The sequence below is a fragment of the Cimex lectularius genome, unplaced genomic scaffold (assembly GCF_000648675.2).
Source record: "Cimex lectularius strain Harlan isolate CLEC.00 unplaced genomic scaffold, Clec_2.1 scaffold355, whole genome shotgun sequence".
NCBI lineage: Eukaryota > Metazoa > Arthropoda > Insecta > Hemiptera > Cimicidae > Cimex > Cimex lectularius.
In genome coordinates, this window is record NW_019392930.1 from 229,649 (window position 1) to 250,889 (window position 21,241).

At 35.3% G+C, this 21,241-nt stretch overlaps 1 protein-coding gene and 1 pseudogene across 4 annotated transcripts in view; one reads left to right on the forward strand and one right to left on the reverse strand.

Annotated features, from left to right (window-relative positions):
* LOC106665611 (mucin-5AC-like) overlaps window positions 1–21,241 on the reverse strand; it is a 31,663-nt gene that overhangs the window by 7,943 nt on the left and 2,479 nt on the right. For 2 of the 4 annotated variants that reach the window (XM_014392114.2, XM_024229367.1), the window contains exons 4-19: window positions 20,441–20,624; window positions 16,311–16,483; window positions 16,006–16,252; window positions 15,675–15,944; window positions 8,512–8,682; window positions 7,187–7,429; window positions 6,694–7,107; window positions 5,264–5,495; window positions 5,084–5,190; window positions 4,145–4,410; window positions 3,538–4,065; window positions 3,384–3,474; window positions 3,180–3,320; window positions 3,059–3,110; window positions 606–633; window positions 15–74 (exon numbers count right to left, since the gene is read on the reverse strand). In XM_014392114.2, the coding sequence (XP_014247600.1) occupies window positions 15–74; window positions 606–633; window positions 3,059–3,110; window positions 3,180–3,320; window positions 3,384–3,474; window positions 3,538–4,065; window positions 4,145–4,410; window positions 5,084–5,190; window positions 5,264–5,495; window positions 6,694–7,107; window positions 7,187–7,429; window positions 8,512–8,682; window positions 15,675–15,944; window positions 16,006–16,252; window positions 16,311–16,483; window positions 20,441–20,624 (3,207 nt within the window). Of the gene's footprint in view, window positions 1–14; window positions 75–605; window positions 634–3,058; window positions 3,111–3,179; window positions 3,321–3,383; window positions 3,475–3,537; window positions 4,066–4,144; window positions 4,411–5,083; window positions 5,191–5,263; window positions 5,496–6,489; window positions 7,108–7,186; window positions 7,430–8,511; window positions 8,683–15,674; window positions 15,945–16,005; window positions 16,253–16,310; window positions 16,484–20,440; window positions 20,625–21,241 lie in introns of all 4 variants that reach the window. The other 2 variants (XM_014392115.2, XM_024229366.1) reach the window with 2 other exon arrangements.
* LOC106665582 lies at window positions 13,887–14,625 on the forward strand (annotated as a pseudogene).

Sequence of the window (21,241 nt, forward strand, 5' to 3'; positions counted from 1 at the left end):
TTTTTAATACGCACCTGACCTTTTTGCTGATCGCATCGAGATACCACGAGGAGAGATTTTGTCTTGGTGACTCCCTAAAACATAAATCTGAATATAATAAATGAACGGAACAGAAAGCATAGAACATTTTATTTATGATTTTTCCTTCTCGAAGGTAATAGGTCATCTCAAAAAAACAACAACCAGTTTTTTTTTCAATCCACAACGTTTCGGATTTATTTTAATCCTTCCTCAGGCGAGTTAACACAGTGGTTAAAACTGTGGTCGTCAGTCATTAACATTTTGTAACAGTTTATTTTAAAAAGAGCCAGTGTGGTACATATTTAAGTCTTTCAGACTCCAAACAAACATTTTTTCGGAGTCTGCAAACTTAAATACGTACCACACTGGCTCTTTTTAAAATAAACTGTTACAAAATGTTAATGACTGACGACCACTGTTTTAACCACTGTGTTAACTCGCCTGAGGAAGGATTAAAATAAATCCGAAACGTTGTGGACTGAAAGAAAAACTGGTTGTTTTTTTGAGTGACCTATTATCCCACCTTCGAGAAGGAAAAATCGTAAGTTAAACAGTTGAGGTCGAAATATGAGAGAACATTTTACCTAAGAGCATTCATGAGGTGGCGCGCACCTGAAATAAAAATGAATGTAACATTAAATTTTTATACTTAATAATAAAGCTAGAATAATATTGAGATAAGGGGTAATTAATCTATGTTTCATATCTATTTATTTTTATTAGTTTTACTTTTATGTATTAATTAATATTTTATTGTTGATTAATGAGTTCTTGCCAACCATGTAATTTGTGGTAATATAGAACCAAATTTTGTACACACTACACAAAATTTCAAGAAAATCATGTCTTAATTGCAGTCACACTTCCCCAAATGTCTTCCTCATGACTGGAAAATTTTATTTTACACGTCATTATTCCATTTATTTTACTAAGAAAAGTACCTCTACTAACCGGACATTCTAAAAAATGGACGTGGACACTACATTTATAGAATTTTCAATTAAAGTCTCTCTACAGGCAGTAGAAAGAAAAACTAATCCCGCATGTCTGGAGCCACTTTCTCAGGATTTCCCAAATAACACAAGTCTATGTAACTTGGACACATGTTTCCTTTATATCACAACCCTCTCAAACACCTTTGACATTTCCCTCTCCTGGTCAGTTCTCAGTTTGTGATTGTGACAAACCAATTTGGTGATGAAGGATGTAATCACTGTCCATGCATGGATATCCATGTACATTTATATTCCCTAACCATGACATTAATCGAGGACTTATTGTACGAAATTGCCAAAATTATAGACCATTTGACAATGGATTAAGAATAAGTCTGTTCAATGGGATTGTATTGCAGGGCAGGGTCATGCAAAAAGTCCATTAAAAGACCGTTGCAGAAACTAAGGGCAGAACTACTAAACCAAGGATGATAGTAAGTACTAAAATGATAGTAGTATTAATGAATACTATAGGGCATATTTACAGACTCAGGAACAAGACAGAGCAGATATTGCCAAAAAGGAAAAGAAAAGAAAATAAAGAAAGGGGGAGAAAGCATTTGTCCTCTTTTGGTACGAAGGCTTAATCAGGTTGAGATTCCTACTTCTGAAAGAGGAAAAGCCAAGGCCTAAAGGACACACAGAGGAGCAATTTACAAAGCTACGTGTAACTACAAAAGGGCTTTACACTAATCGGCGCACTCAATATCTTACGTTTCTTTGCACTATGGTCTTTGAGGTTTAGATGCACTGGATTGCCAGTTTTTTAATTCTATTTTTTATTGAACACAAAAAAAGGTAAATCTAAGCACATATATAGATATACATATTTTTTTAATTTGTAATCTTTCAACAATCTTGAATTCTTGTAAAAATTGTATTGTTGTTTCTTTATTTATGTTTTTGTAATACTTCTTTGTAACTGCATTATTGCTTTTTTAAACTGTACATTGAAAACAAGGCAGAACCACCAGGTCCTGGTAGTGACAATTCAACAAAATGAACAGCAGATAGAATAAAATATATTTTTATCATTTTTGAAGCTTGACTGAATCCTAGGGTAATAATTTTTGTTTGTGTTTTTTTGAAGAATCTTTGCTGGATACAAAAAATCAAAACACGCTCAATCAAATCAACCTAATTAGTTGCTTTCGGGAACATCACAAATATAACTAGACATGTTTCCAAAAGGAATTCAATATTGTTATGATTCCAATTAATTATTCTTTTTATCTAAGATTTTAGTTGAGATAAAAAATTAGTTTCTTGAGTGAGATTCGAAAGAATCATTGGCTAATACGCCGCTGCTCTAACCACTTGAGCTATCGGGACTACGATCCCCTTGGACACAACTCCCATCTCAACCTACGAACTTTCGAATTTTCCCTCTTTTTTCCGTATTTTCAAATTTTGTGTAATCAGGAATCAATTCTCAGCAACTTATGAAGCTTCCTTACAATAATAAATAATAAATAATACCTCATCATTTCAAGAAAAGTTACAAAAATGTGATTTTAAAAAAATCTAATTATTTTTATTTATTATTTTTATTTTTACAAGGGTTTGCAACAGCAGAGGTCAAATGAACCCTCGGATATCGGTGTTTTTGTTGAAGGAAAAAAAGAAAAAAATTATAAATATATACGAATGCAGGGCAGCTGGATTTGAACGCTGGACCTTTATCTTACAGTGATGAGCACCGAGTCAATGCCTAAGCTGTTGTGACCACCCACGCACCCCCCTCTGCAAATATCTATGTCAAATAAAGAAGGTAGAGACAGGTCAAAAGAGGGAATAAGAAAGATCCGGTACAAGTCAAAAATGGCTGTCGCCTCCATGTTGAGTGTTAATGTACCTAATCATTTCTCTATATGTGGACTCTTCTAGTTAGTGGACAAAATCCCACTCCTGAGTGGTGCTTGTGGGAAGTTTGACAAGTAAGTACTAAAGATCGATATTACAAATAATGTGTGATATTTTATCTAATGATCTCCAAATAATTACAAATAATAAAAAATTTGCTACTAGTTATTCAAACATACTATCTATTCGTATTAGAGATGACCTTAACGCATTTGCAGCACTCCTTGGGCACTGTAAATGAAATTATATAATTAAATCATTTAAGTGCTGATGTATTTCAACAATAATAATAATAATTACTGTATGTTCTGACTGAAATAATGTAAATGTAGATTGACTATGAGTTCCAGTACTTTCTAGAGATGAAGATGTAGGTGATTGTGATGATGATGGCTGGTCTGTAGTGTCTCCATTTTCATCAGGAGCAGACGAATTCTGATGCTGACAATTTCAAGCATTTATTTCAGTAACATTTTAAATCATTTTGTTTTATTTCTATGGTACCTGGTCATTGTTTATATCTTCACTATTGTTATCATCAGTTTCCATTGGTACATTCCTACTGCTCCCCCCACGCAAACTGGATCTTAATGTCCTTTATATAAAATAAAAAATGTAAATGTTAAAAATTTTTGGTTAACATCATGACATCGAATACCTTTGTGATTCTTCTGATGCGGGCCTTTTTGAAAAGGACCTACTAGATGATCTAGTGAAAGGATAAGGTCTCTTTCTAGGGATTCCATTTCTTCCTGACATAGACGAGCTGCTGTTTTTATTCGTAGTAGTCGTCGAAGTTCTAGCTTCACTACTTGTACGAGGAGGGGTTACGGGAGAGATTCGAATGCGTATTATTCTAGAAGAAGAGTTGGATGACTCGCTTTGAGAAGGATCACTGACTAAACTCCTTGGTACTTGGTTGTTTTCGACAGTTGTACTTTTGCTTCTTTGACTATCAGTTGAAGTGCTAGTATTGAGGGCGCTGGTGTCTGAACTGCTTGAAGTGTTTGTTGTAGAAGCAGAATTGTTGGTCATTGGTCTACCTCCCCTCATTTCGGCGTTATTATTTATACCAACAGATTCATTACGCATTTCCCTCACTTCTCTTAGTAAATTTCTTATGTTCCCATCTAAATTAGCCCAAAGAGCTCTAAGCCTTACAATTTGATATCCTTCTATGTAGAAACTGTAAAAAATATAAAAAATGAATAATTGATTTTAAAAAATAATCATATAAAATATTTAAAAATTAATTTACTTATTACCTACTAGCTATGTTTTCAATATGCTGATTAACTAACTGAATCCCATTGTATACACCTGACAAGTTGAAGGGAAGTTGGGTTGAAGAGGAACGTGTAACTGGTGTGAATGATGACGTCCTATTCTCATCCACTAAAAAAGACTCTCGAGTTCGATTTAGATTTGGAGAAGTGGATGAATTTGAGGCATTGCCGGATGATGAAGGCCCACTATTGGAATCCCTGTTTGACGGTGTATCAGAATCCACTAAAGATTGGCTCATATGTGCCTATGCATGCAATAATAAATAAATGCCATTAGTACACACTTATATTATTACAATATAATTTTTTTATAATAAAATTAATGTTTGAATACTTTCAGAACAAAACATGCAATTGCAGTCAGGAACACATCTTAATACTCTTGACAAGTAAATATACACACTGGGGTGAAGGTTAATGTTTGAAATTGTGTACATATAAAAGTAAAAAACATGAAAGTTAAGAGTTAAAACTACGAAACTATGTTAATCAATTTTTGTTTAAACTAATGCCTTCATTGAATGCTTTCCATCAAATGTAAATTCATCCATATAAAGTTGCAAATTAGTTAACATTTTCAGCATTTTAACTACGCCATTTTAAATTTAATATATTATGTTTAACCCAAACATTCAGGAAAATATTTCAAATCAAAATTTCTAATGATAATACCAACATCTAACAAAAACTGTACATTGATAATAATTTTTAGCAATATATTTAACATTAATATAACTATTGATGAAATTATATTTAACTTATAATCTCTTATAATTAATTAACTAATATGGTAACATAACTTTCAATTTTTCATAATTGTTATAACTACAAACATTTAAACAATTTAGAATTGTACAAAACTGTTTCATTTTAACAGAAACACAATACAGACAATGATAATGTTGAATTTTCTCATACCAGAGGCATCATAAGCCTATTGAAATCCCTTCTAAGTATTCGGTTCTGATACCATACCCAAGCCAGAGCTGAGACTCTACCCTGCCTTGATCTCTCTATAACCATTACTTTATCCTTCTTTCATTAGGCATTGTATGTCATGAAATATGTGTGTTGAATTAAATAAGGCCTGGCCATTACCTTTATTTAAATGGGTCAAATATCTATCGACACGATTCAAATCTTCCCAAAAATCACGATCGAATCGATTAGTACGAGCGTCAGTCCGACTCAAAGGATTTACGGTTTCTTGATTTGTAGAATGCAGAGTTTGTTCTTGATTCAGTGAAGTTACAGCAGAATCTGAAGCAGCTATAGAGCTGGTACTCACAACAATCGAAAAAGTTCTGCCTTCATCAGCTATAAGCCTTCTCTGTTAAAAATCATGTGATGTTTTATTTTATAGAATCAAATAATAAAATCAATAGGATACCGATTAACTTTTCTATAATGAAAATTTGTCTTTACACCTCCCAATATTTCTAAAGGCATAGTAATAAATAAATAAATAACACAAGCAAACAATTTTATAAGTGTCATAAATTTAATTCTTGGATTAAAAAATAACAAAAGTTTACTATTATAATCAATTAAAAAAAAAAAAATTGGGCTTTATCTTCCAAAAATTAAACATTCTACTAAACCATTCACTAATTGCTTATTGCACAATAACATGGGAAGTAAAACTAATCAAAAAAGACTGACACACGGGGGATGCCGGTGTTTTGAAAAAAGCCTATTTGTAAGTATGTCGTGTTCGAATGCAGGGCCACTGGATTTGAACCCTGGACCTGTACCTGATGTGTTATGAGCGCTGTGCCTAAACTGTTGCAGCCACCGATGTCCCGACTGACAAATTATTTAATATTACTTGTAAAGAATACAAGAGCATTACTGACTGCTTTTATATACAGGGTGTTGTTTTCTGACGCAGCATTGGGGGGGGATGTGTTAAAAAATGCAACTATTTATAACTACACATTTTTCAAAACACATGAGAACAATTGCTTGTTGGGCTTTATTAAAACTTAACATTAAGGAATAAGAATATTTATGTACAGTTGACAAAGATGTGATGCATCACCACTGGTCCTTCTTGGTCTGCGATATTGAGTCATTTTTATTGTGAAAAGTGTCTCATCAGAGTGAAAATACGCAAATCAAGATGATCTGGAGTGATCAAGGTACACATTTATCATACCAGATCAGTATATATTCTCTTATTCCTTAATTATTATTGATAGTGATGAATAAATATCTTTTTTCTCAATAAATCGTGTCTAAAAATGAAACACCCTGTATTATATTTTTTGCCAACATGGTAAAATAGAGTTTAAACTATTTATAAGAACAAATTTATTTATTACTTTATTGTTGTGATAGGCAAAAAGTATTGCCTGCTCTATAGAGTTTCTGATTGTAATCTGTTTTAGCATATAAGGCGATAACCCTGGGACATTAGATGGTCTCAATTCAATCGAAGGTATTCTATAAGGCGAGTTAAGGGATTGAGATGATGAATTCGAGGCACTTATTTCATTAGTTCCAGCAAAGGTTCTTCTGACATCTACCTTCCTAGTGGCCAGAGATGTAGGCGTTTCTGACAAAGAGGCCGAATTCGAAGTCGAAGCTGAGGTAGGGGAACTTCCAGTTGTGGACAAGTGGGTTGAAGGGGTTGAGGAAGTGACAGAATTTGAATTGGTAGGAATTGTAAAATTAGAACAGGAGGGAAAAGAATTGATGAGTGTTGAATCTGATGACCTAGTAGAAACGGAGGTGAAAATTTTGCTGCATGATGGGGCGGGGGTAGAACATGAGATGGGATCGGAACTTGAACTGGATGTTAACTTAGACGAACTAGAAGATACAGATGAATGAATAGATGTAGTTTCTGCTGTACTAAAATTTGAGGCAACTGGGGTTTTCTGGCAAAAAGGACACGACCTACGACCACTAGTGACCACTGGATCAGTTCCTCTATCCATCTAAAACAAAATATAAATTTTTAATTTTAAAAAAATTCACAGCATGAATAATATAGCAAATAAAGAGGAAATAACTCACAGATTCCCTAGTTTCACTACTTCCTCCATGTGTACTTGATGGTCTTCGTATATTTAAAAACCGCACGTTTCTTTGTACAAGATTAGAAGAAGAATTGGATAACCTCGAACATGAAGGTAGTGAAGATAAATGAGAAGTTTCTGTAATATTGCTGGAGGCCATGACATTGGTTTCCTGGCAAAGGGGACACCAGCCTCGACTCCTACTATTACTAGTTACCATCGGGTCTGTTCCTCTGTCCATCTAAAACAAAAATAAAAAGGATTTTACTCAAAAATTAAAATATAATCTTAAAATGTAAAAAAAATTACTATATTGCATAACACAACACAATTTGACCAGTGTTAGGGTAACAACAGCTACTGTCACATTGGCTTTTGACCAAAGTGTTATCGAGAGACAAACCAAATTGACGAGTCATCTATAGTTGTAGCGTTATGCTCTCACGTGGTACTGCCTGTCGGTTTTGAAACTGATCAGGCAGTGGTCGAGACAACCCTAGAGTAGTTGTGAAAATACCTAGTATTCAGTCAGCCCCGGCACATTTGGCATTTCTTTGGACAGTTCATACCACCACTTATTGGCTTTTTAATATATTTTTTTTTTTTTTATTGAATCCAAAATGCAACAAATAGTTGTGGAAAGGTTGAAGTATCAGAGTAGTATCAGTAAAAGAAATAAAAAATATCAGAGAGGTTGAAAAACCTATTGCTTTGTGGGACATGAGAACTCCCAAATACAATGATTGAATGAAAATAACAATATGTGTATTTATATGCCTAATAATGACACATTTTGAGAAATGCCAGAGTAGAGAACTTAACACATTCGTTACAGCACTAATTTACATAGACTCTCCCAAGATAGGGCAAAAATTCTGATCAGAATTTTTTTTTCAAAAAATCGTTTAAAAAAGTCCAAAAGGTCAAATCAAAAACTGGTCATCAAGTAATGTTGCCACAGCAATACTATAGGTTTGTGACACCGATTTGATTCCAAAAATACCTTAACACCCCACAACTAGCTTCAAAACGGAGGTTTTCAAGAACCATGTCTGTATATGGGGAAGCATTTAGTGCATCATTTCAGAACGACAATCATAACGAATGTATTGTTAGAAAAAGTTGGGAAGGACAAGTTTAAAAATATGTTAGATTTATTTCTTGCAGATTGTTCTCTCATAATTTCTCTCTGGGAACTCTTCACAGAAATTTCTTGCATTACTGGTTATGCTACAATACGATAAACACTGCGGTCAAAAACTCCAAACCACTGCATGTGCATTGGCGTTACAAGCTAAACATAAATTAAGTGAAATTAATTACCATTTGCCTGGTTGTTGTACTGATAGATCTACTGAATGAAGGTACTGGTGGTGTGTTGGTAGATGTAGTTGCTGTTGTAGTCCTTGTTGAGTCCAGGGAAGCAGGGGTTTTCTGGCAAAGAGGACACCATCTAGTGCCACTATTGACTATTGGATCAGTTCCTCTGTCTACCTAAAACAATTTTTAAACTTTAACATGTAATAATAAAAATCCAACAAGATAATAGATTCATTGCTTTAGCTTAAAATACAAATATTTGAACATAAAGAATGTGATATGGCAATATTATCGAAGAAGAAAATTTAGTCGCAAAAACTACCCATTTGGCCTACAAATTTAAAGATACTCGCCATAATAACACAACATGAATAAATTTCACAAATAGAGAACTACATTTCACGATAGTTTTGCACCATCTGCATTTATACTTATATCAATTATTTTAGTTTTTACATAGTAAAGTAATGGAAAGTTCTTTTCATGGCAAGGAGCAGAAAAATCCACTCATCTGAGCTTCAATGACCATGAGAAGCCAAGATCCTTCTAATAAATGCGTTAAAATTTATTTATTTATTTATTCACGTTTCCCAATCACAAATGTATACAATAAAAGGTCATAGGGGTACAAATGGGTACTAGGCGTCTCTAATAGCTTCTAATACCCAACTCCGACTTTCCACCTTCACGAAGCTTACGCGGGTGAACCCTGTTAATTTAACAAACGGAAAGAGGGGTATGGAGGGACAGGAGCTGGACCTGATATCTCCTAATCCCAAATCCGATACCTTACTCCTCTTCCCACCCTACACTACACCCTATCCTAGCCCCACACTCCAGCCCAAATCTAAGGTGTTATGTGATCCGTGCCGATGGATGAATGGTACAGGGGTAACTGTGCCAATAACGGAGCCACAAGGGCACAAGGTGACACCCTTGAGTAAATAACCTTACACCGGAGAGTGCGGACCTTTAGATCCCTCCCACTCGTGGGAACCTGCAAAGGAAGACCCCAAAAACCAAATTGAGGAGGGCTCTGAACCCTCTCCAATTATAACCCAAGAACTGGAAGGCAATCTTCTTGCATCACCTTCTGCAGATGTGGGAGGGGGTCTTCAGGAAAAAACCAAACCAGAAGATGAAACCACTCCAATGGAGGTGACGGAGAAGATTGAGGAATTACATCTAAAACCCCAAAAATATCTGGGACACAAAGGCATAAAATGGCTATTCAAAAAGCCAAACAACAGGGGGAACCTATCCTGAAAAGAGCCAGAAAAGGGAAACAAAACCCCAATGTACACTTCCGGACTCCGGCACCAGGGCCAACCACTGGAAGTGTTGACCCCAAAAAAACCAACGAAAAGTGGCAAAAGGGTCAGGTCACTGGGTAGCACCACATCATCAAGTGGAAGTGCTCCTAGGACATGCCCCAAAAAAAGAAAAATTGAGGGAGGCGGTGTGAAGCGGAGGGCACTGGCACATACCAGCAAGCCCTCAAAGCACTAAAAATGGCTGTGGTGTTGGAGGAATACCCGGAAAAAGAATTAACAACTGATCAGGGCAGAGCCGTTCAGCGGGCCATCCTGACTGAGGTCTGGAAGTGCAAAAACTCCCAAGGACCTCAGTTCAGGAATTGAGAGGAGCTGTCCTGAAAACCTGCGAAAATCAGAGTGCCAAGGAATGGCTCATGGCAACGATGCCTACCATCTACCGCAAACCTTAGGGTAGGCCCCTACAGAGAAATTATAAAAACCACTATGGTGGCTATGTGTGTGCCGGATGCTGACCTTCCGGGCCCTACAGATACTACCACCATTCTGGGGCTGATGGTATCCCAAAACCCAGGTATCAATCCGGGAAATGGAGAGTCATCAGCCAGAGGACAGAAGATTAAGGTAGAAGTCTAATCCTGGTGTGCTGGTGGTTGACATAGATGATTTATCCTTTGGGGTTAACCTAAAACTCTACCTTTTGGCTTTGCAATGATAACCCTAAGGGTCATCAAGAAAGCAATAAAGAATGATGCTGAGTGTGCTTCAAGCAAACCTCCAGCACAGTAAGGCTGCAACGCTTATGCTTTGTTGTGTGGTCAAGGAGAAAAACATCGATATAGCCTTTATCCAAGAACCCTGGCTAATAAAAGAAAGAGTAGCTGGGCTGGGAGATAAGGGAAGAAAAATCATCCATGACCACATGCACAAAACGTAAGAACATGCATTTTAATTAAAAATGAACTACAATGTCTAGTCACTTACGAGCTCTGTTCCAGGGACCAAACAGTAATTAGGCTAAACTATAGGAAGAAAGGAGTCAAGATGGAAATATTGATGGCCTCAACCTATATGCCTTATGACTCACCGGAGAGTCCTCTCAACACGACACGCAAGGATGGCACAATTACACAGAAGACAAACACTTTGAGCCCTGAAGATGATCTCAATAAAAGATCGAAACGGCACGATAAAGAAAATGTTTTTCTGAAACCTACATCACACCCGACCACATCTCATGATATCTGAATAATTATTAACAAAGGATCTGAACCGACTTTTTAACTAGCAGACGACAAGAAGTTATTGATATTACTCTTGCTACCCGCTGTATTTCAAACCGGATAGTGAATTGGGCGGTCTCTGAGGAGATATCTAACTCAGACCACTGACACATATACATGGAAATCACACAAGTTGATAAGACATGTAATGTGAGTTGGAACCCCCGAAACACAAACTGGGAGAAATACAGCGAGTTGCTGGAGAGAAATACACTAACTACAATATCACTAATATCAAAAGCACCCACGATATTGAGCTAACTTCTACACAAATAAACTCATATCATGAAGCATGCCCACAAACCACCTACAACAACAAGAAGAAAATTTGCTGGTAGAATGACAACCTGGTGCCACTAAGAAAGAAAACTCGCAAACTCTGGAATAAAGTGAAAAAACGGAGAATACTGAAAAACCCTAACAGAATACAATAGGGAAATTAAAAAGATGAAACAGGAATCGTGGAGGAAATATTGCAAAGAAATTGAAAACATCATTGAGGCAAGTAGACTCCACAAAATCCTCGCCAAAGACCCTATAAACCCCATCGGAACACTAAAAAAACTAGATGGAAAACACACAAACTGGAAAGGAAACATTGGAAATCCTAATAAGCACACACTTTCCGGAATCAAAAACTGTTGCCAACCTGGAGATAAAGGTGCTGAACCCGCCAAAGGCCATAAAGCCAGCAGGGAAGATTGGCAAATAGCCAAAACAGTAATCACCTATGGTAAGATTGAATAAGCTATCGATAACTTTAGCCCATTCAAATCTCCAGGAACAGATGGGATTACCCAGTACTACTACAAAAGAGAAAAATAACACTAATCCCTCTACTTGTAAAAATATACAGAAGCTGCCTGGCAATGGGATACATCCCAAGCATATGGAGAACTGTAAAAGTAGTTTTCATTCCTAAAGTTGCTCGGAATAACTACACAGATGCAAAATCATATAGACCGATTAGTCCTTTCTACTCAAAACACTTGAAAGGCTAGTTGAAAAACATAAAAGGGGCAGTTCTTTAAAAGAAAAACCCCTTCAGAAATATCAACATGCCTATCAGAAAGGAAAATCATGTGAGTCAGTACTACATCAATTGACGATACAAATAGAGGATTCACTGAACAACCAAGAACTAGTATTGGGAACTTTGTTGGACATTGAAGGAGTATTTGACAACACTCCTTTCGAAGCAATGGTTACATCACTCAAACAGCAAGGAACAGACAAAACCTGCTGTAGATGGATAGAATCAATGCTAAAAAGCAGTAAAGTGCAGGCCTCAATGTTCAACGAAAAAGTAGAAGCAGTGGTGGCGAGAGGGTGTCTGCAAGGAGGAATACTCTCGCCTCTGCTGTGGAATATGATAGTGGATGACCTCATATGCAAACTAAATGAAAGTGGAATTTACACCCAAGGCTATGTAGATGACATGCCATACTAGTCAGGGGGATATTCGATTCAACATTAAAAGAGCTCACCCAAAGAGCACTAAACCTGGTGGAACAATGGTGTTTAAAACGGGGACTTAAAGTAAACCCCTCAAAAACCACCTTAATTGCTTTCACCAAGAAAAGAAATATAGAAAAACAAGGATTATGTTTCTATAACGAAATGCTGCAACTAAAAAATGAGATCAAATACCTAGGAATAATCTTTGATAAGAAATTAACCTGGAATCCTCACCTGCAACATACTGTGGCAAAAAATAAAATATCACTAATGACCACAAGAAGGACCTAAGGCAAATCTTGGGGATTAAAACCGAAAATGGCCTATTGGCTATACATGGCAGTAATAAGACCCAGAATAACCTATGGATCACTAACCTGGTGGAACAAAGCTCAATAAAAAGTAGCTACCCAAACATTAGGCAGCATAAAAAGACTAGCAAACCTATGTATCAAAGAGGCTATGAGAACAACCCCTATTAACAATAGTAACTTTGTGTGGTGATTAGTGACCGTTAATCGATATTTATTTAGAAATCGTGAGATTACATACAGAACAAAACAAATATAAATGTAATTTCTTAGAAATGGTTTATATCAACCGAGATAAACACAGCATCAATTACAGAACAGATACATGTAAACTCAGTCGCAGCTACGCCAATATCATTAATCAAATTCAATACAGATAACATACCTATATCATCACATTACATTCCACACATCAAATATTTTTCACATAGTCTAATTTTCCAACAATTTAGCTTTCCTTTTCCTATTTATCCCTTTCTATATAATCCTGAAAGGATAATCTGGCCGAACCATTACCAACACATTTTTTCCCTTCGTCGGCTCTTTTCACCTCAAAGAAGCCGACGCCTTATACAAAAATGTCTTTTCTATACCGACTTCCTTCCCCACCCCTTCAAAATCCAACGTATATAAACATAAAACAGCAAAATCTCACTGGCACTCTCAACACGACACGCAAGAATGGCACAATTACACAGAAGACAAACACTTTGAGTGAGTAGAAATACTTTGATTGAATATAAAAAATATATTTTGCATTGTATAAATTCACTTTTCCACATCCTAAATGTATTTGTTAAATGTAAACAATGTTTGTAAATCCCAGGCCCTGAAGATGATCTCAATAAAGATCGAAACGTTGGCACGATAAAGAAAATGTTTTTCTGAAACCTACATCACACCAGACCGCATCTCACGATTTCTAAATAAATTAGTAACTTTGCTAAACCTACCTCCACTGGAAATATTCATACAAGGAGAGGCTAGGAAAAGCTCACTTAGGCTCTAGAAACAATTAAATTGGAAAGGAACTAAACAATTTGGGCGTACAACCATAATTAAACGAGGGCACGCTCATGCCATTCCAGAAAAACTTATGTGTCCCGCCGCCGTCTCAGTATTTCGAAGAGGGCAACTTTCCAGATTACCTCATGGCTTGTGAGATTCTGCGACAGGGTTTTGCCAAGCTGACTGTTCGCTCCAGGCTCAAGGCTGGCCAATCACTTTGTCAGGAAGAGATTTTGTAGGAATCGCCCAGACCGCCTCAGGAAAAACACTCGCTTATATTCTACCAGCAGCAGTCCATATTAATCACAGCTGAGGTTGTCAAGAGGCGAAGGGCCGATCACTCTCATATTTGCCTTCACACGCGAACTCACTCAACAGATCCAGACAGTGGCCCAGGACTTTGGCTCACCCTCGATGATCAGAAACACCTGCACTTTTGGTGGAGCACCCAAGGGGCTGCAGGCTAGGGACCTTGAAAGGGGAGTTGAAATCATGATAGCGACACCAGGCCGTCTGATCGATTTTCTCTAGAAAGGGACGACGAATTTGAGACGGTGCACGTATCTACTCCTAGCGAAGTGCATGCTCGACATGGGCTTCGAGCCACAGATCCAAAAGATAATAGAGCAGATCAGGCCTAACAGGCTGGTGCTGATGTGATCTGCAACATGGCTGAAAGAAGTGCAGGCCCTAGTCAAGGATTTCCTCTCAGACAACATTCAAGTCAACATCAGCTCGCTCGAGCTCGCCGCTAACCACAACGTATGTTAGATCGTTGAAATCATAGACGACTGCAAAAAGGAATCCAAGCTGTCATTGCTACTCAGAGAGTTGGGGTCAGAACAGGGATTCAAAGCAATCATATTCATTGAGATGAAGAAAAAAGTGGACGATATCACAAAACAGATAAAAAACAAGGGATGGCAAGTCCCAACAAGAAAGAGACTACGTTTTGACTGAAAGCCACTCATATTATCTTCGAATACGAAGCAACAGCTCAATGGAGATTTAACCTAACATAGGAAAAAAACTTAGGAACAAGGAAGGTACAAGCAAGCCAGAAGGCTGCAGTGCCTGGGGTGTGCAGCAAGTCCCGCTTCCTAGTATACTTTTTCACCATACCATACCATACCTTTAAAGTCATAACTATAGATAAATTTAGAAATATTTATAGTAATAAGATAAAACAACAGTTTAGAATGAATAGAAACAATATGAAAATGTATTAACACTATATAAATATATATCAATTATTAATTATAATCAAATTAATTATATTAATGTTACAATATTTAATTTTTTAATTTGCTTAAACTGCATTAAATATTTATAATTAAATTATAAATAATAATAATAATTAAACATTAAATATTTTCTAATAAGTTTAACAAATTTGTTGTTCTTGGTATAAAACTGAATTTGGCGCATAATTAGTTGGCATTTTGACCGGAGAATGTAATTTGACTTCTGGAATGATAAGATGGAACATGAAAATTAATTCAGTTAAGCAGTAATGGGCAATCAGTTAAGGAATGTAATTATTTAAACAATAATACACAATCAAAGAAATTCCTTCTGTACAGAACAGTCGTCTATTTCAGATCTGTCATTAACAGTAATATCTCTGTATTCTCCAATTGCTCTATAATGTATCAGGCACAAAAATCTTTTTTGAACCGCTTCTAATATGGGTGGATTGAAAGGGAGCCCAAAGAGGTGAACAGTAATCTAATGTCTTACTGTGGATATGTATAAAATTTTAAGTGTGTAATTTTTAAAATAACATATATTACTTTTTAAAAATAGTTTATCAATTAAGTCAAAATACTTACTGTTTGCTTTCTTGTTAGGCTGCTATCTCTGTCACTTCTTTCAATATTACTATGTGAAGTTCCTCCTGAATCTGAGCACTGAACATTTGGTTCTACCATATTAAAATTAGAACTTGAGGCTGTAGTGGAACAGGAAGGTCCAGGTAAATTTGCAGATGTTGATTCTGTTGCAGTAGTTGGGCTTGGGTTAACAGTTTTTTGGCACAGAGGACACCAGTTCCTGGAGGGAATGAATCTTGTAACTATCATTGGATCAGTGCCTCTGTCCACCTAAAAAATTATATGTTCATTTTATTATGTTAAATGTTTAATTTCATTGAAAATTCCTTACTGTTTGTCTTGTCACGTTGTTAAATCTGATTCTTCTTGGTACTCCTGCATTCATCAGCCTTACATATCTTTCTTCCAGCTGTTCATACTCTTCCATATACCGGCAGTATACTGCCACCATCCCTTCATGGTCAGAATGAGAGCATTGATTAGTCAACGTCCCTATCTTATCCCATTGGCTCGTAAGTTCAGGAGCATTTGCAATACCGGTAATGAGTTTATGTCCATATCGATCAAATGAGACATACCTGAAGAGGACAAAAAATTATAAAGTAGGCTCACAAACTTATAAAAATACTTCTATACCTGACTTTTTCTCTTTCATTAGATGTACTGCACTTTGCAAATGGCGCCTTTCTACTCCAATCCCAGAAATGAACTTCGTTATAAGAAGCAATTACTAAAACATGATCAGTTGGGTGGAAAGTAAGGGAAGCGATTACTGTTTGACTTTCAGCTGTCCAAATTTCACTTTCTCCCTATTTGAAAAACGTAATGCATAAAAAATTTTGGCAAAGAACTTTTTTTTACAACGGTATTTTAACTACGAAGTTATATGAACCCTCAGGGTGTTGGTGGTTTTGTAAACAAAAACTTATTTGTTCCATCTTTTTCAAATGCAGGGGTGGTGGATTCAGACCCAAAACCTTTACCTTGCAGTGATGAGGGCCATGTCAATGCCTAAACCGTTGTGGCCACTGACGCCTCCCCCTCCCCAAAGTTCATAAACAATTTAGCACAATTTAAATAGGTTTTGTTTTCGTTGGATGTTGGAGTCCATTTTTGTTACTTTTTCATTGAGGAGTTGGCACAGGAAGAAAGAAGACAGTATATACATACTTTTTAAAACAATAAATTTTCCAAAGAAGCATTTCAGGAAGGGTGGCTCTGGATGAATGCCCAACCTTACCCTAAAGAGTTCTGGTGATAAAAGATTGTCACCAATCTTTATTTTGGTAAAACATGGCATTATAATAACTTACAATTTTTCAAGGGACCACTCAGGAGCTGCAACCACCATGAGAAATATAGCACAAAGCTAAAAACTACGACATAATACTAATTAATAGCTGTTAATGTTATATACATACAAGTTATAAATTTTACTCAAAGACACTCGTATTAAAAAAAAGATTTATTTATTATATATTATTAAAGTTTACAATTAACTTTACATAAAAGTGAATAACTTTTAAAATAAAAATTAGGACAAGGTCGTGATTAAGATGCGGTTCAACTCCAAATCTGGGTCTGAGTCTGTGTATGAGTCTCTTGAAAATGGTGGGAGAGGGTCTAATATCTCTGTAGAGTTGCTGAGTCTGCAGGATCTATTATGTTGACAGAAGCAGCCGTTGTGGATGTCACTTACATATTCACAGTGATTCAACTGTCTTGATAATACAAACTCTTCATCAGCAGGTCTGGTCTGTTTGATAAATAATTTTTTTTTGTGTTTTTTTTTATATACTCTGTAATAGGAAACATTTTTTCTAACAGGAGGAGAGAGAGGATTGATTTTGTAAATTACATCAGACTTATTTGTTACTGGTGTGGTCTTTAATTTTGGAAAAAGTGTGTGAATTGTTTTATAGTTTTTAAAGGCTATTTTAAAGTTATCAGAAGAGAGAAATGTGTTTAATTTATGTGATAGGCCGTGAATGAATGGCATGGAAATATATGTTGGTTTCTCTGTATTTGATGTGGTATTATTAGTAATAGCAGATGGTGTTAGTGTTGAATTATAGTTGTTGATTATTCTATTGATTATGTATTTAGGGTAGTGATTGTTATGTAGGATATATTTGTATATCTTTGTTCTTGTGTTGAAAAGATTCATGGCTTAGGGTAATAATTCTGTGAAGTAACCCTTTGGCCGTGTTTATTATTATATGAAGAGGATGGTGTGATGTAAAGTTGAGGTAGCAATCTGTTTCTTGGTTTTCAATATCAATCTGTGATTAATGTGCCATTTGGTTGTTTTATTACGTGTGTGTCTAAAAATGATATTGTTTTGTTGTTTTCAATTTCATGTGTAAATTGTAGGTGTGGGTGAAAGCTGTGACATGTATCTAATGTAGTTTGAATTTGATCTGTGGGAACTGCTGTTAATATATCATCCACGTATTTAGTGAGGAAGGGTAATATGAAAGAAAGTTGTGGTATAACTGTGTTTAATAGATGTGTCATAATTATATCTGCAAGTATCGGGCCTAGGTTGTTACCAATGGCTATGCCAAATAGTCGTTTGTAAAATTGATTGTTATACGTAAAATATCCATTAATACAGCAGTGTCGAACCATTGTTATTAACGTGTTTTTTGATAGACTTGTGTGTGGTGTTATGTTGGGCCATTTATCTTTAATAATGTTCAGTGTTGTGTCTACTGGAATGTTGGTGAACAATGATGAAACATCTAGGGATATGAGAGAGTAGTGAGAGGGGATGTGAATATTATTAATTTTGTTAATGAAATGAAATGAATCTTTTACGTTATACGTGTTATCTGTGATGTTGAGTATATTAGTTAGGTATTTTGTCATGTTGTATGTAGGGGAATTTTCAAATGAAATTATTGGTCTTAGAGGATGTTCAGGTTTATGTTTTTATAGATCCGTATAGTTTCGGGGGTATTGGAGAATTGTTTTGAAGTGATTGTGAGTGTAGATGTATGTGTCAATTTCTTTTTGTTTAAGTGTTTCTTGAAGGATTTTGTTTCTCTGTTTGATGAGAGAAGGGGTAGGGTATGATTTAATTGTGCTGTATGTGTTTCTGTCATTGATAATTTTATTAATTTTTTCCTTGTAATCTTTTTTGCTAATTGCTACTGTTTGTTTTGTTTTATCAGCAGAAAGAATGAGTATGTCTGGATTATTTTTGAGAAATGTTTTTGTTTTGGTGTATGTTTGTTGAGCTATGTTGTGTTGATTTGTAGTGAGGTGTTGTAAGTGATTTGTTACTGTTAATGCATTTTGATCTTTTTCTTCTTCGGTTTTTGTTGACTTTTGGATTGCACAGTCTACATCAGTAATTAATTTAGCTGTTGGGAAATCTGTTTTGTTGTAAAGAATGGAATGTTTGGGACCAAGTGATAGGAAGTTTTGGATTTCTGGAGGTAGTTTTTGTTAGGTTTAGAAACCAATTGTGTTATCAGGTGTTTGTCAATTAAGTTGTTAAGTTTTATGGTGGATTTGTTTTTAATTTGATCGAAGTGGAAATTGTATGCCTCTGTTTGATATTTGTAGAAATTTTTTAAAAACATCTGTAGGTATTATTTTGGTGGTACAAAGTTTTAATTGGTGTGAGTTTTGTGTTAGTGTCTTAATGTTTTTAATGCTGGTAGTGATTTCTATGATTAAAATGTTTCTTTTGAAATGTATTGTGGCCTCATGTATGTCATTAATTTTGGTGTTTGGTCGTGTTAATGAGGCAATTGTGAAGTTTAAGTTGTTTTTTATGTGAGTAGGAAATACCTTGTATTGTCTGCATTTCAACAAAAAAGTTCTCTGATGGCTGATGCAAATTTCTTTTCATGGTTGGCGATGTCCTTCAGAGTACTCTTTGCTTAATGTCCATATGTAGGTGAAATCTATTCATAGAATTCCATGTTCTTCGTTCTTCTCGTGTAGAAATGTGTGGTGTTTAGTGACCATTAGTTAATGATTATTTGGAGATCGTGAGATGCAGTCTGATGTGGCGTAGGTTTTAGAAAAATATTTTCTTTATCATGCCAATGTTTCGAACTTTATTGAGATCATCTTCAGGGCCTGGGATTTATGTTATTATTATTTTTTTTTTTTTTTTGTAATATTCTCTAAATTTCCTCATACTGTTTACTTCCTTATATCCTAAGGTTTTTGAATTTTGTTACGTCGGCAGTCAGAATTTGTCAATGTTTACTCAGCACTGGTCACTTTGAAAAATCATTTAGACAAAAAAAAGTGCACTCTAATAAGTTTATAACATTAATTTTTAAAAGCGAAATATAAAATAACAAAAGTCACTGTCACGGATCAGATTTGAACCCAATCTTCAGAAAGGTCTGAAGACCATGGGTCAAATCCCATCTAATACATTTACTTTTTATCTCAAATTTCGTCTCTAAAAATAAATATGAATGAAACTGAGCCCAATAAAAAATAACAATTAAGTTTACAATGATAAGTGTAACATATAAGAGAGAACCCATTAAATTTATCAACCATTTGTCCTAGGCCTGCCAACATTAATATTTAACCACACATCTGCTTAACACATTCACAGCTGGATGTGTTTCCTTTGAATTTTTTATCAGGTAAATTTTATTTTTTGAAGCTTAATCTGCTGTGAAAGTGTTAAGAAGTTTTTAAAGTATTCTACTTCCAAAGCAGACTGTTTTTTTACAAAGTAATATCACGCTGATTTTTGTTGTTTAATACAATTTTTCAATAAAACTTACTTGCAGATCCCATACTCTAACTTGTCCGCCTAAACATCCAGATGCAAGAATCTGATTGGAATTAGGATGAAATGCTATACACCATGGAGTTCTTGGGTGGCCGGTTAACGTTTTTATGTGTTTACCAGTTGTAAGATCACTTATATATACATTGCGATTTCCATGTGTTGAAGCTATGAGTTTCCTGGAAAAAAATTAGGGTGTATTTTAAATATTACATATTTGGTATAATGTAGCGTATTTAACAATTATATAAAAAATTAGGCTAAAATGATCTATCTGTGCTAACGGTTGTCTTATGATTTAAGTTCTGGTGACATATGAAATAATCCCCACCACCCCTATGCTATTTTAGACTAATTAATTTGTAGTGAGGGTTTAACTTTAGCCATTGTTAAATATAATAAAAATTATTTTTTCTTTTTATTTCACCCTTGATACCATGTTTCGTCAATTTTCATCTTTTATTTATTTTATTATTTGTTTTGTGTACAAATAACTCTCACTGTCTTTAAGAACACTGAATTTCCTTTCTGAAAATTATAATAAAAGTTTGTTTTTTTTAATTGGAGACAATATATTTTAAAGTCCTAATGTAGCAAAGAATAACTGAATGAAGAAGACTGGAAAAAAATCAACCAACAACCTTGCTGTTTATGTTTGGCACAGTGAATGTATGAGGAGTTCAAGACACTCAGACCGAATTTGTAGAAGGGGTCAATCAAGATTAAAAATATAAATTGTTTGTAGATTTCTTCTGTTTTTTTCCTTCTCAGTAAACATTTTTGTTCTATCTTCCTC